This window comes from Pterocles gutturalis, unplaced genomic scaffold (genome assembly GCF_000699245.1).
Source record: "Pterocles gutturalis isolate BGI_N339 unplaced genomic scaffold, ASM69924v1 scaffold2032, whole genome shotgun sequence".
Lineage (NCBI taxonomy): Eukaryota > Metazoa > Chordata > Aves > Pterocliformes > Pteroclidae > Pterocles > Pterocles gutturalis.
The window spans coordinates 1-11708 of NW_010109927.1; the positions used below are offsets into that span (position 1 = coordinate 1).

Consider the following 11708-nt stretch of genomic DNA (forward strand, 5'->3'; position numbering starts at 1 on the left):
GGGGGCTTTCCCCCCCCCGGGCGCCATTTTGTTCGGCCCGTTCGCACCTCCAGCTGTGGCCCCGGCACGCTGAGTGAGTTCTGAGCCTCGCCTTCCCCACGCACATCCACGCGGGCAGGCAGAGCGAAAATGGGGAAGGCAGCTAAGCGGAAGCGAAAGGTCTCGGCGCCCTCCACAGCCAAGGGCCCCGTGAAATCAGCTATAGCCATGGTCAAGAGCAACCCCTTTGAGGTGAAGGTCAACAGGCAGAAGTTTAACATCTTGGGGAGGAAGACCAAGAATGATGTGGGGCTGCCGGGTGTCTCACGGTCCAAGGCCATCAAGAAGGTAAGAGGACATCAAAAGTTAGGAGGAAGGGTGGCATCTGTAGGTGTGGTGGCGAGGTGATGAGCCTGGAGCCATCTCGGGTGAGATGAGAGACTGCCTGTGCTGTGCACAGGAGGGGCTGGTCACCTCCCGTTGTTCAGGTGGTGATGGAGAGCCTGCTGGAAACATTTCCCTCCGATGCAATCCACAGGGTGCAGTAGTGCAAGTCGCCCTTATTGGATGTGTGGGAACCATTCTCTTTTCGAATTACCCAGGTCCAGAATACAACGGCAAGTGTTGCCGGCAAGCAAACACTGGACCAGAGTGCGGGTGGTTGTCGGTGTAATGTTGGTCAGTTTTGGTTGTTGCAGGGTGTTAAGCTTCTTGATAATAGTGCAAGCTTGCTGTAATAGTGAAAGCTTGAAAGGGTACTAAGGTCTGAACGCAATGAGAAACATAGATACAAAGAACCTACCATGGATTTGTAAAACATACAGGTTACTTTTTGTGTACTTGTTAAATAGTTGCATTGTAGAATTTCGTTGGGATGCAAAATAATGATCTACCCTCATTGTTCTCATAAGAATGACCATACAGCTTAAGAAGAGCAAATCTTTTCTCTTCCACCCTTACACTATTTTAAAATTGCCTCTTTTTCTTTCTTTACTGACATCACTAGCTACCTGATCAAAATCCGTAATGTATAAGAGAGAATGTTGTGTCATACTGTGCATCTGTGATTCCAACAACCTACCCTATCCTTGAGTGGAGCACTGAAATTTTTTACAATCTGTCCCTTCAGACAAACCAGGAAAGGAGATAAAACCTCTGTAGATTCAGTTAAAGCTGAAAAAAGCATAATTTGAAAGTTTGCCCTTTAGACTCTCTGTGACATGTTTAAAGAATTTAAAGCACTTACTGCAAAGAAGTTCTCTTTAAAAAGAGTGCAGCAAAAGAAAATGGATAGTTTATCATTTCGTATGCGTTGTGAGAAGTGATGTATTATATAATTTTTATCAATGAGAGAGGACATCAGATAGTTAATAAACAAAAGTGCTTTTCCATATCCAAGGTATTAAGAGATATTAAAGTTCATGCACAATGTTTAAACTGCATGATAATTTATATATTCTGTGTAAGAAGTAAATCCCAGGTAGAACTGGCACAGTCGTAGATGAAGCCCGAGTTCTGGGGTCAGTTGCAGCAGTGTCTGAAAGCTGTGAATGCTCAGTGAGGTTGTAGAGGCCTGTTGTAGGAAACTCAGCCTTTTCCTTCAGTGCAGTGGTTTGTGAGGTCATGGTAATTTGGATAGCAACAGTACCTTTCTGTAAGATTCAGTTAACGTGTTTTAAATAAATATGTATTTTTTTCCAGTCTAAACATAGACAGCATTTTCTTTCTTTAGAATCTATACAATATCTTCAGCATGAAGTTGCAAATTAGCTTTCAGTCTTCGTTACTATTTGTCCAGATTTTAGAAAACTTTATGAATATTTAATGTCACATTTTAAGGTCTTTGGGTTTTATTTGATAGTAAGGTAAATCAAATGCTGTCCTGAATTAGATCACTGGCATTGAAAAGTAAACCTGTCTCCTTACCTGTACCATAAGTACAGCACATACTACCTCATATAGGTCTGCTAAACTTCCTTTTATTGCTTTGGTGCATAACCTCCCTGTGCTCAACACTAAAGCAGAGAGCTAAATGTATGTACCCATCTGGGTTTTCTTATGTCGTAGATGACAAGACCAAAAGAGGTTCAGCTGAAACTGGGGCTTTTTTGCTTTCTTTCGTATGTCATTCTTGTATACTAAGCTTCAGACAAAAAAAGAATTATTCAGTGGCAATGTGATAAAAGTGAGATACAGTGTACTTGTAGGGGCTTCCCATCTCTTTTCTCGTTAATATTTCCTCCTCTTCCATTGCATTCTGATAAATTAGATTATGTTGCCTTGACTTTGAAAGTAGTTACTCTCTTTGTTTTTTTAATTTTATCTCCTTTTTTTTTTTTTTCTAGCGTACCCAAACATTACTGAAAGAATATAAAGAAAGGGAAAAGACAAATGTTTTTAAAGATAAACGTTTTGGTGAATATAACACCAAAATAAGCCCAGAGGAAAAGATGATCAGACGATTCACTTTGGAAAGACAGGTAAAGTACAGGAATTTCAAAAGAAAAAAAATCAAAACAACCACACACAAAAAATCCCCACCAAGCCAAAACCACAAGAAATACTTCACTTTATAGGTTGGGAGAGTGTCCCCCTTAACAGAGGGTTTTGCAGGATAATGCTTTCTTTTTGATTTTATATATTTTGTTTCTTTTCTTAAAAAAGAAAAAAAGTGCAATTTTTTGTGGGAATACTAAATTTTTCATGAAAACTTTATAGTTTTGCAAGACAACTTTTTGAAGCAGGAATTTCTTTGAGCGCTTTTGAGAGCTGATATGCAAGAAAACCAGTTTTAAGCAGTTCAATTGATCGATTGGTTTTCTTTGACTTGCCTACCATGATTTGGGAATTGAATTAGCAAAAGGCAACCGCCATCAAATACACTTTGAGATTGCAGTACAGCTGTTGAACAGCAGACATTTCATTTGCTGACTAGAAGAACTCTGTAACTTGCTGTCATTCTGTAAGGTGAATTGTATGTGCAGTAGTGTTTTTTCTGCCTCATCATAATCAGTCTCTGGAATTGAGTAGTGTAATGTAATATTCTACTGATAATTTGTATAAATTCTAGTTTGTTTCATCTACATTAGTATAAGAAAGACGTCATACTCCCTCACTTAAGGTTTAATGTATCTGAATGAAAGTGTCGGTCTGGTAGTGCTCTTATTCCAGTGTTCTGTTCCAGCAGAACACCAGAATAAGAATCTCTTCAACTAGCATTAAAAATAGAGGCTTTATTAATTTGTTTCCTGGGAACTAAAAATCTTTTGTTATTTAATTGCTTTGTTTTACTATTCTTAGCAAAATTATGGAAAGAAGAGTATCTATAATCTTAATGAAGATGAAGAATTGACTCATTATGGCCAATCTTTGGCAGAAATTGAAAAACTAAATGATATTATTGATAGTGACAGTGACACAGAAGAAAGAGGAATGCTGTCAGGTAAGACATCTCAGCTAGTATCCCGCTGCTGGTTTTATTGTGGGTACATGTATGTCATTTATTCAGTACTTTCAGTGAGAAAGAATATTATGTAATTAGTCGGGATGTTTAAGCCAGATTTGATTACACAGAACAGCTGTCTGGATTTTAGTAGATATTAAGTTGGAACTACCTACCTGGCAAGCTTCTTTAATCTGTGGGCTTTTCAGTGTGCATAGGTACCTGTATTTCGAGTCTGTTGCGTAGAATCTGAAGTGTGAGTTTTCTGATTGCTTTCTTGTACCTCTGCACTTAAGTACTAGTTAAAACATTGAAAATGTTTTGTTCCTACCTCATACAAAATGTTTGGCAGTGTAAATTATGTGTCTAGCATTGATCTCTTTTGGTATGGCTGTTCCCACAGGGATGGGAATAATACATGATTGATTCAATAGTTTTAATTGCTCCCGTTCCCAAAGAATGAGGAGATGATGTTCCAGCAGCAGCAGTGCTCATGTATGTGTTTGAAAAGAATTCCCAATCTTTTTTTTTTTTTTCTAGCTGAATTAACTGCTGCTCACTTTGGAGGAGGTGGAGGCCTCCTTCGCAAAAAAGTGTCAAGTGGTCAGCAAGATGAAGAGGAGGAAAAACCTAAATCTAGGAAGGAACTCATAGAAGAGATGATAGCTAAATCTAAACAAGAAAAGGTGAGTTTTTATCCCTGAAGTATAAATGAGCATCATTAAGAAGCTGTCACAATTTGCAGAATAAAATAGTAGTGGCATAGAAAACAAAGGAGGTAGCTGTCTAGAAGAATCCAAGCTCCTTGAATAAAGTCCATCTGACTTTGTAAGCATTTGAGGATATGCCTTGAATATCTGACATTCTTTTGTATCCCCAAATCTCCCCTTCTGTTGACTCCTGACTTGTTTTCTGTATGCATCCCTTGTGCCATTCAGTGTAACTCTATACTGCTTCTTCCACAAAGAATGTTAACGCCTTTAAAATGTTAATTCTTTTTAATTATTCATTTGCTAAAGACAGCTGTAAATGCTCTGTCATATTCATCTGAACATAACTGCTGCATTTGTTTTTGTTTTGTTCTTTTTGTAGCAAGAGAGGCAAACTCGGAGAGAAAGTGCGTTAGAGCTCACAGAAAAGCTTGACAATGACTGGAAGGAAATCCAAACCCTTATTGCCCACAAAACCCCAAAGTCAGAGAGAAAGGACAAAGAAGTAGAAAAACCCAAGGTAAGATTTTGGCTAGACTACTTTCTTGTTCTAATAACGTGTGGTTTTGACTTGTGGTGGCTGAAGGTCAAAAATAAAACATTGCCTGCTATTCACGTTGAAGGAATGCTACAGTTTTAGGACAGTTTGGTTAATTGGAGGAATATAGGATTTTATATGATTTATCTGATTTTAATTACCAGTAGTGTTCAAATCTGAGAGAGGTTGCAGGTTGAACAACTGTTTGCTACAGCTTATTTTTACAAATACGTTTTCTTGAAGAACTAAAATTGTTGAGAGCATTGATTAAGTTTGAATGTCTTTGCAGTGTTCCTTGGATAAAATAACTTTTATTTGACAACAGACATTTCCTTGTTGTAAATTAGGTGCTGTCCCTACAAAAAGGGAATGAAAATATTTATCTTTTGAATAGATATCTTACAGTCTCAAAGCTTTTTCTGTCATGTTTTATACTAAAGTTATAAAGTTATGTTTTGTTCAGGTGTTTATAATAAGGGAAATAAACATTTAAATCTAAAAATAGGTACTGTAATGCATTACACTGGGTTTTTTTTCTTGTAGAAATGTATTATCTTGCAGAACATTGTGAATTGCCATTTATTCCTTGGCAGTAGAACTCAGTTTTTGGAAGATGGAACTAATGAACTGTCCTTATTTTAAAACTGATCTCAAATATCAAATAGAAGATACTGGATCAAAACTTCATATTTTGATGTGTTGATTTTTGGTTTTAACGTGCTGAATACTCTAGTATGTTGATAGTGTGGTATCCTAGACAAAAAATGTTGTCATCATAATTTGCTAAAAAAGAAGATTAGACTCCTTTGCTTCATTTGTGTGGATTGTGTATCCAATTTAAGAATTATCAAGGATGAGAAGTATAAGTAGTGATGCTCTATAATGTTATTGTTGAATTGGAGAAAATTATCTAGTCATGTGTAAGAAGAAAAATTCCTGGAACTGAATTTTAGAGAAGCTGTGTATGGTTTAGTGACTTAAGCAGGCATCAGGAAGACTATTCACAAGTGCAGTGTAGGCTGTGCTAGTGACTGATTTCCCAAGTATGCTGCTTAAACTCACTGAGTATCAGCATCCAACTTTGTTTTCTTTAAGATAGACATCTATGTATCTAAGATAACAAAGACTTAGCTTGTGTCTTCTGTTCATACTGTCGTATGAAGTGAAATGTAAACTATAAATTTATTAATTTTATCTGCTTTTTGAGAAAATAGTATTTTATTAATAAATAATATTTAAAAGTTTTTCACTTAATAACGAAACGAGTTTTTATTTAAGATACTATTTGTAAGTTTTTAAGTTGTGAGTAACTTGGGTTGGGGGGGGGAGGTGGCGGAATTCCAGGAGAATTTCAATTCAAGTGTTCAGTCCATTCCTTGTCTTAATACTGAGTTGAATGTTCTTGCAGCTTTCTTTGGAAACTGTCTTTTCCTTATATCTTAGCAGTCTTATTTCTTAGCTGTTAGTCTGACAGAGGGGTAGCTGCAAAGCAGAATAATAAAACTTAAGATAATAAACAATTATATAAATATCTCTTTAGCCTGATGAATATGATATGATTGTTCGAGAACTTGGATTCGAGATGAAAGCAAAACCTTCAGAAAGGATGAAGACAGTAGAAGAATTGGCAAAAGAGGAGCAGGCGCGACTCCAGAAGCTGGAGGTATACCATTTATGGTTTTAGATTGTTTTGTGGCCTGTCTTTTGGGAGTGACCACTTGTATTCATTGCTTGACCTTAGATTGAAAGTGGCTCTACGAAACTGCAATTAGTTGGAGGGTGAATTCAGGAAATCTTCTGTTTGTGTTTTGTTTGCAATCTGATATTACAAGAAAAAAATCATAGGTTTAGTATGTGACTAGTGAGGCTTATGAAATGAGTTGATCTTTCCTCAGTAAAAATGTAGGATTGCTTTGATTTGCCTTTATATGTTTTAAATTATTCAGAGTTGAGAGGCACTTCAAAATCAGTAAGCGGAGTATCATGTTGCACAGCAGTTCAATTAATACACTGGCACGTCATTTATTGTTTTGTTCTGGTGTTGTAAGAGTCTTCCAGCAGTAGCATGTACATACCTTTGCTTTGCAGCGGAGTAGGATTCTCTTGGGAAACATTACGTGCTCTTTCTATTACATGGAGCTCTTAGTCTTAAAGAAAGAATGAATAATTTGGTAAATATTTCTCTCCTTTTTAAAATTTTCTTTTGGTGCAGGAGGGACACTTAGGACTACAGGGTTTCAGTACCTTCAGGTTGCCTCAGAAAAGCTAGGTAGCTAGTAGCAGAACAGAAAGAAGGAATTTTTTTCTTTTCTGTTCTTGTCATCTTGTTTGATACACAGTCTATCTGGTTGCCCAGGTGGAAATCCATTTGTAAATGATTGGTTCAGATATTGCCCATTGAATCTATTTACAAATTTAGTATATCTTAAAAATCTTAGGGTATGATTGTGTTTATACTACAAACTTGTTACACGTATGGGAAACACAGATAAACACTGCAGGATCATAAAACACTTCAGAAGCTTACATTTTCTAGTAGCGATGCATTGTCTCATCAGCAAACCAGATAAATTTTAAAATGAGAGCACATAATGCTTCTGGGAAACCCAGTTTTAAAGCCTTCCAAGTAAGCTAATCCAATTGTGTATGTGTTCTTGCTGCATTGTGCTCCGGACAAAAAAAAAGGCATCATTAGATTTTGCCCATGATTTCTTAAGTTGCTGTTTTTTCTTTTCATCAACTAGTTGAGTAATCCCAGTTTTGTTTTTTTAAATTTGATTTTCTTAGCTGTATTATTTGATGAATCTTCCATTCTGGCGTAGTCACCTGGATTGATCTAGATGACTCATGTCTATGTGTGGTATTTCTTCTGAAATACAGGCAGATCGACTACGTCGCATGCGTGGAATAGATGAACAGGCAAATAAAAAGAAACCCAGCCATGTGTCAGCTGATGATCTGGCTGATGGCTTTATCCTGGATAAAGATGACAGACGTTTATTGTCTTACATGGTAAGGTTTAAAATTTCAGAATTTTCAGAGTTCTGAGAAGAAGATGGGAAAATCAGTTTGGAAGTGACCTCTGTGGAGACCTCTAGTCCAACGTCCTGCTCAAAGCAGGGTCAGCTATGAAATCACTAGTTTGTTCAGGGCTTTACCCAGTCTGTTATTGGAAAATCTCCAAGAATGGAGGCTACACATCTCTCTGAGCAGCCTGTTCCACTGATTGTCCTTACAGTGAAAAAGGTTCTCTTTATATCCAGTCTGAAGGTCTCTTGTTTCAACTTAGGCCTTTTGTGTCTCATTCTCCTGCTGTGGACTCTAATGTAGGGTGTTGCTCTGCCTTCTCAATGACCTTCCATGTAGGTACTGAAAAGTAGTTATTTGGTCCAGGCTGAACAAGCCCAGGTCTGCCTCTCCTCAGAGAGCAGGTGCCCCAGCCCCTCAACAGTCTTGATGGCTTTCTGCTGAACTTGCCACAGCTTATAGATCTCTTTGTTGTATTTGAAGGCCCAAAAATTGACACTGTGTTCTATGTACTCTTAAAAGTGTCAAGTAAAGGGGAATAGTTGTTTCCCTCAGTCTACTGATTGTAATCCTGATATTATATATAAGCCTTCTGTGCTGTTAGCCTACCGACCGGGCTGAAAAGAGGGCTTTAGCCCTTCTTCTCTTTTTGTTTTTTTTTTTTTTTTTTTTTTTTTTTTTTTTTTTTTTTTTAAATTTCTGCTGTTTTGATACAGCTTCCACCAAATTTCAGCCTGAAAGGACCTTTCCCTATGAAGTAGCTTTGATTAAGGTGGCAGAGCAATATAACTCTGAAGCTACTGTAGTGAGTCACCCTGACTGTGGTGCACGTGTGTGCACACTGATCCTCTCATCCTCTTACATGTAAGTAGCAGGGGAACTGCTATTATCCTCAAAGGAGAGAATACAAATTGTGAATGTGAAATTAAACTGATGATTAAAATAGCATATAAGATAAATATTAATACATAGAAGGAATGTATTTTTAACCAAGAATACATCTGTAAGGGATGTTGTTTTTTTTTTTTTTATATCATCTGATAGTAGTTTTTACTTTTGTGTTGATTCTTTTAGTCCTCATATACTACTACTTACTCTTCCAGTTTCTTACAGGCCCTTGGAAATGTCCTCCTATTCTTGTATCAGTATGCATGTTCTCTCCTTAAAATCCCTTCTTGGCTAGCACTGCTACCATTTGCTGCTTGGTCAGGATAGCAAGGCTAAGATCCTGTTCATGTGTATTTAATGGTAGCTTTGCATTGTGATTCTGATGAGGTGCTGTCACTTTATCAGTGTTTTAACCAGCTTATTTTTTCTACTAACAGGATGGAAAAATGAATATTGAAAAGGAGGAGGAGGAAGAGGAACAAGACAAGGAGGAAGAGGAAGAAGAGGAAGGTGGGAAGGAAGATAATGAGAATGAAGAAGAAAGTGAGGAAGAATCTGCTAATGAAGATGAGGAGGACAGTGCTGCAGATGGCCACTCTGATCTTGAATCTGACCTTGAGAGTGAAGAAGAAGCTGCAGAGAATAAAGAACAGAAGAAACACAAGACAAATGAAAATGAATCACAGAATGTGGAAGAACAAGATACAAAAAGGGAAGCTGCCAAATCAGAACTTCCCTATACATTTGGTGGTAAGCAAAGGACTGATCCAGAAATCCCTGTTGTCTTCAGGCAGTTTATAACCAGTCTCTTTCTCTCGCCTGTAGGGTCTTATGTATTCCTGTTCATCCATGTAGTTTTGCTTCATGGTTGTCCTCTACTGTTCCAAGAGTAGCCAGTAACTGCTGTTCTTAGTGATCAGCCCTAGTCACGGTATGAGCAGTGGAAACCAGATCTGTTTCACCCCAGAGCTGTTTTTGCTCCTCCGAGCAGCCTTAGAATTGAAAGATAAATACTGGGGAGAAAAATGAAAATATCTCTACTCCTTTCTGAAGGCCCCCAACACATCCAATCCAAAGTGCTCGTGCATAAAGGAAGCCAGAATAGTATTCTATTATCTATACTTAAATGAGAAAAGGTTACTTTCTCTAGTGTTTGGATTGACATTTTTGTCAGAGAAGATGCTTGGAGAGGCATGATTCTGAGGTTTAATCCCTGTCATGTAACATCGCAATGTTGTTAAAGACATTCGAAGTTTAACTCCTTTTGGGTCTGTGCCTAGGAGGAAGAAGAAGGCATGTTTCAAGGAGTACACAAAACATTCATTAATATTAACTATGTAATGCGTCTAACTATTGTCCTAGTGCTGATTCTCTTAACAAAAGTATATGTCTCAAGATTAAACAAACCTTTCAAACAACTTCCTTAAGTGGTTGCATTTTTCCTTCAAAAGGAGGTAACTTATACTACACAAAGCCTTTTAAATTGTGTTCAGGTTTTGCTCTAACCAGAAAGCAATCACATTAAAATAACTTAAAAAAAACTTGACTGGTTAGGATGTTTTCTAGCATGTGGATTTATACAAAAGACGAAATATATACTGGTTTTGGGTTTTTTAAAATTATTTTCTCTTAGTGGCAAGGTTCTTACTTGTCTTAATATCCTTCATACAAAACCTCATTAGGTATGAATTAAACAAAGAGCTAATTGTATTATAGTAATTTTAACGTTGAATATGTGCTTAATTTTAATTCTGCTTTGTGCGTGTCAACATAGTTGTGCTCTGCTTAGGCAGCAAATACAGGATGAACTGAATGTTACTCATTGAAATGTATTTACATTATTTTCTGACTTATGTTCATATATATGTTACATAGGTTACATAGGCTGATAGGTTATTCATTTTTAAAATGTGGTTATTTAAAAGCTGTTTGTTATCTTTTTTTCTGATTAGTAACATTTTCAGATTGGAACTGTGTTAGATGTTAGTTTGAATTAAATACGTTAAGTTTGAGATTTTTGTCTGGTCAATTTTTGTTTTTGCTTTCTAGTTCCTGAGTCCTATGAGACATTTAAGTCTTTGTTGGCTGGAAGAACAATAGAACAACAGCTTATTATACTGGAGAGAATTCAGAAATGCAATCATCCAAGCCTTGCAGTGGGAAACAAAGCAAAGTTGGAAGTACGGGAGTTTTGTTGTTTTGTTTTAAGGTTTAAAATTAACTTTGAATTCCAGAGTAAGTTTTAGTAAGTATTAAGGAAGCAGTATAAAACATACATACTTCTGTGTTGTGAATAGCAGTGGAATCAACATACCACTCTTCATTTTCTAACTTCTGTATCATTGTTCTTTTGTGCTGTTTAAGAATATGTTCAATTGAAAAAAAAAAAACTAATGATTTTAACATATTATGCTTCTTCCAGAAATTGGTTGGCTTCCTTTTGGAGTATATTGGGGAGTTAGCAACTCTGGATTTACCAGAGCTCAGAACAATTGACAAACTCGTCCTGTAAGTAACAAATCCTACAGACTTTTGCCGCTTTATAATTTAAAGATAAAAAATACCTAGGGTAAAGCATTTAGCATGTTGTTTGTTTCAAATAGTTCTGTAGGGATTGTAGGCAACTGGTAACTCTCCAGGTCTATGATATTTTAACTTTGCTTCATATATTGCTTGAGCTATTAATTGTACCGAGACATTTTCAAAACCTCAGAATGTAATTTTTGATCTGCAACATGCTTTTCATGGGTAGTGGATAAATAATAGCATGTCTGTATGCAATCTTCTCTATATGAAGTTATTTAGACTGCAGATTAAGGATTTTAGGCTTTTCAATTATGGTATGCTGTTCCCTTTGCAATCTTTGTTTTTACCACGGGTTTCCGTTTGGTGAATTCAGTCAGGAAACTAGATGAAAATGGAATTAAAGAGTGTTATAGTAAGCTCATATGAAAGTTCCGAACAAACACTTTGCAGGAAGTTGTTGATTTGGCATTGTTGTCTTCAAATACCTGACAAGCACTTACAGTGACAAGAGAGCCAAATGGGTCTCAGAGGTATACAGCAAAGGACGAGAGTCAGTGGACACAGGCTGCAACAAGGGAAATTCCTATTAAATGTAGGG

General features: G+C 36.8%; 1 protein-coding gene across 1 annotated transcript in view; it reads left to right on the forward strand.

The window, feature by feature from the left end:
- The first annotated feature begins 21 nt into the window (after nucleotides 1-21).
- The window catches only part of NOP14 (NOP14 nucleolar protein), a 24845-nt gene continuing 13158 nt past the window's right edge, over nucleotides 22-11708 (forward strand). The window contains exons 1-10 of the mRNA XM_010073120.1: nucleotides 22-327; nucleotides 2325-2459; nucleotides 3280-3421; nucleotides 3962-4107; nucleotides 4514-4651; nucleotides 6210-6332; nucleotides 7550-7681; nucleotides 9022-9334; nucleotides 10634-10764; nucleotides 11007-11092. Of these exons, the coding sequence (XP_010071422.1) occupies nucleotides 130-327; nucleotides 2325-2459; nucleotides 3280-3421; nucleotides 3962-4107; nucleotides 4514-4651; nucleotides 6210-6332; nucleotides 7550-7681; nucleotides 9022-9334; nucleotides 10634-10764; nucleotides 11007-11092 (1544 nt within the window). The 5' untranslated portion in view covers nucleotides 22-129. The remainder of the gene's footprint in view (nucleotides 328-2324; nucleotides 2460-3279; nucleotides 3422-3961; nucleotides 4108-4513; nucleotides 4652-6209; nucleotides 6333-7549; nucleotides 7682-9021; nucleotides 9335-10633; nucleotides 10765-11006; nucleotides 11093-11708) is intronic.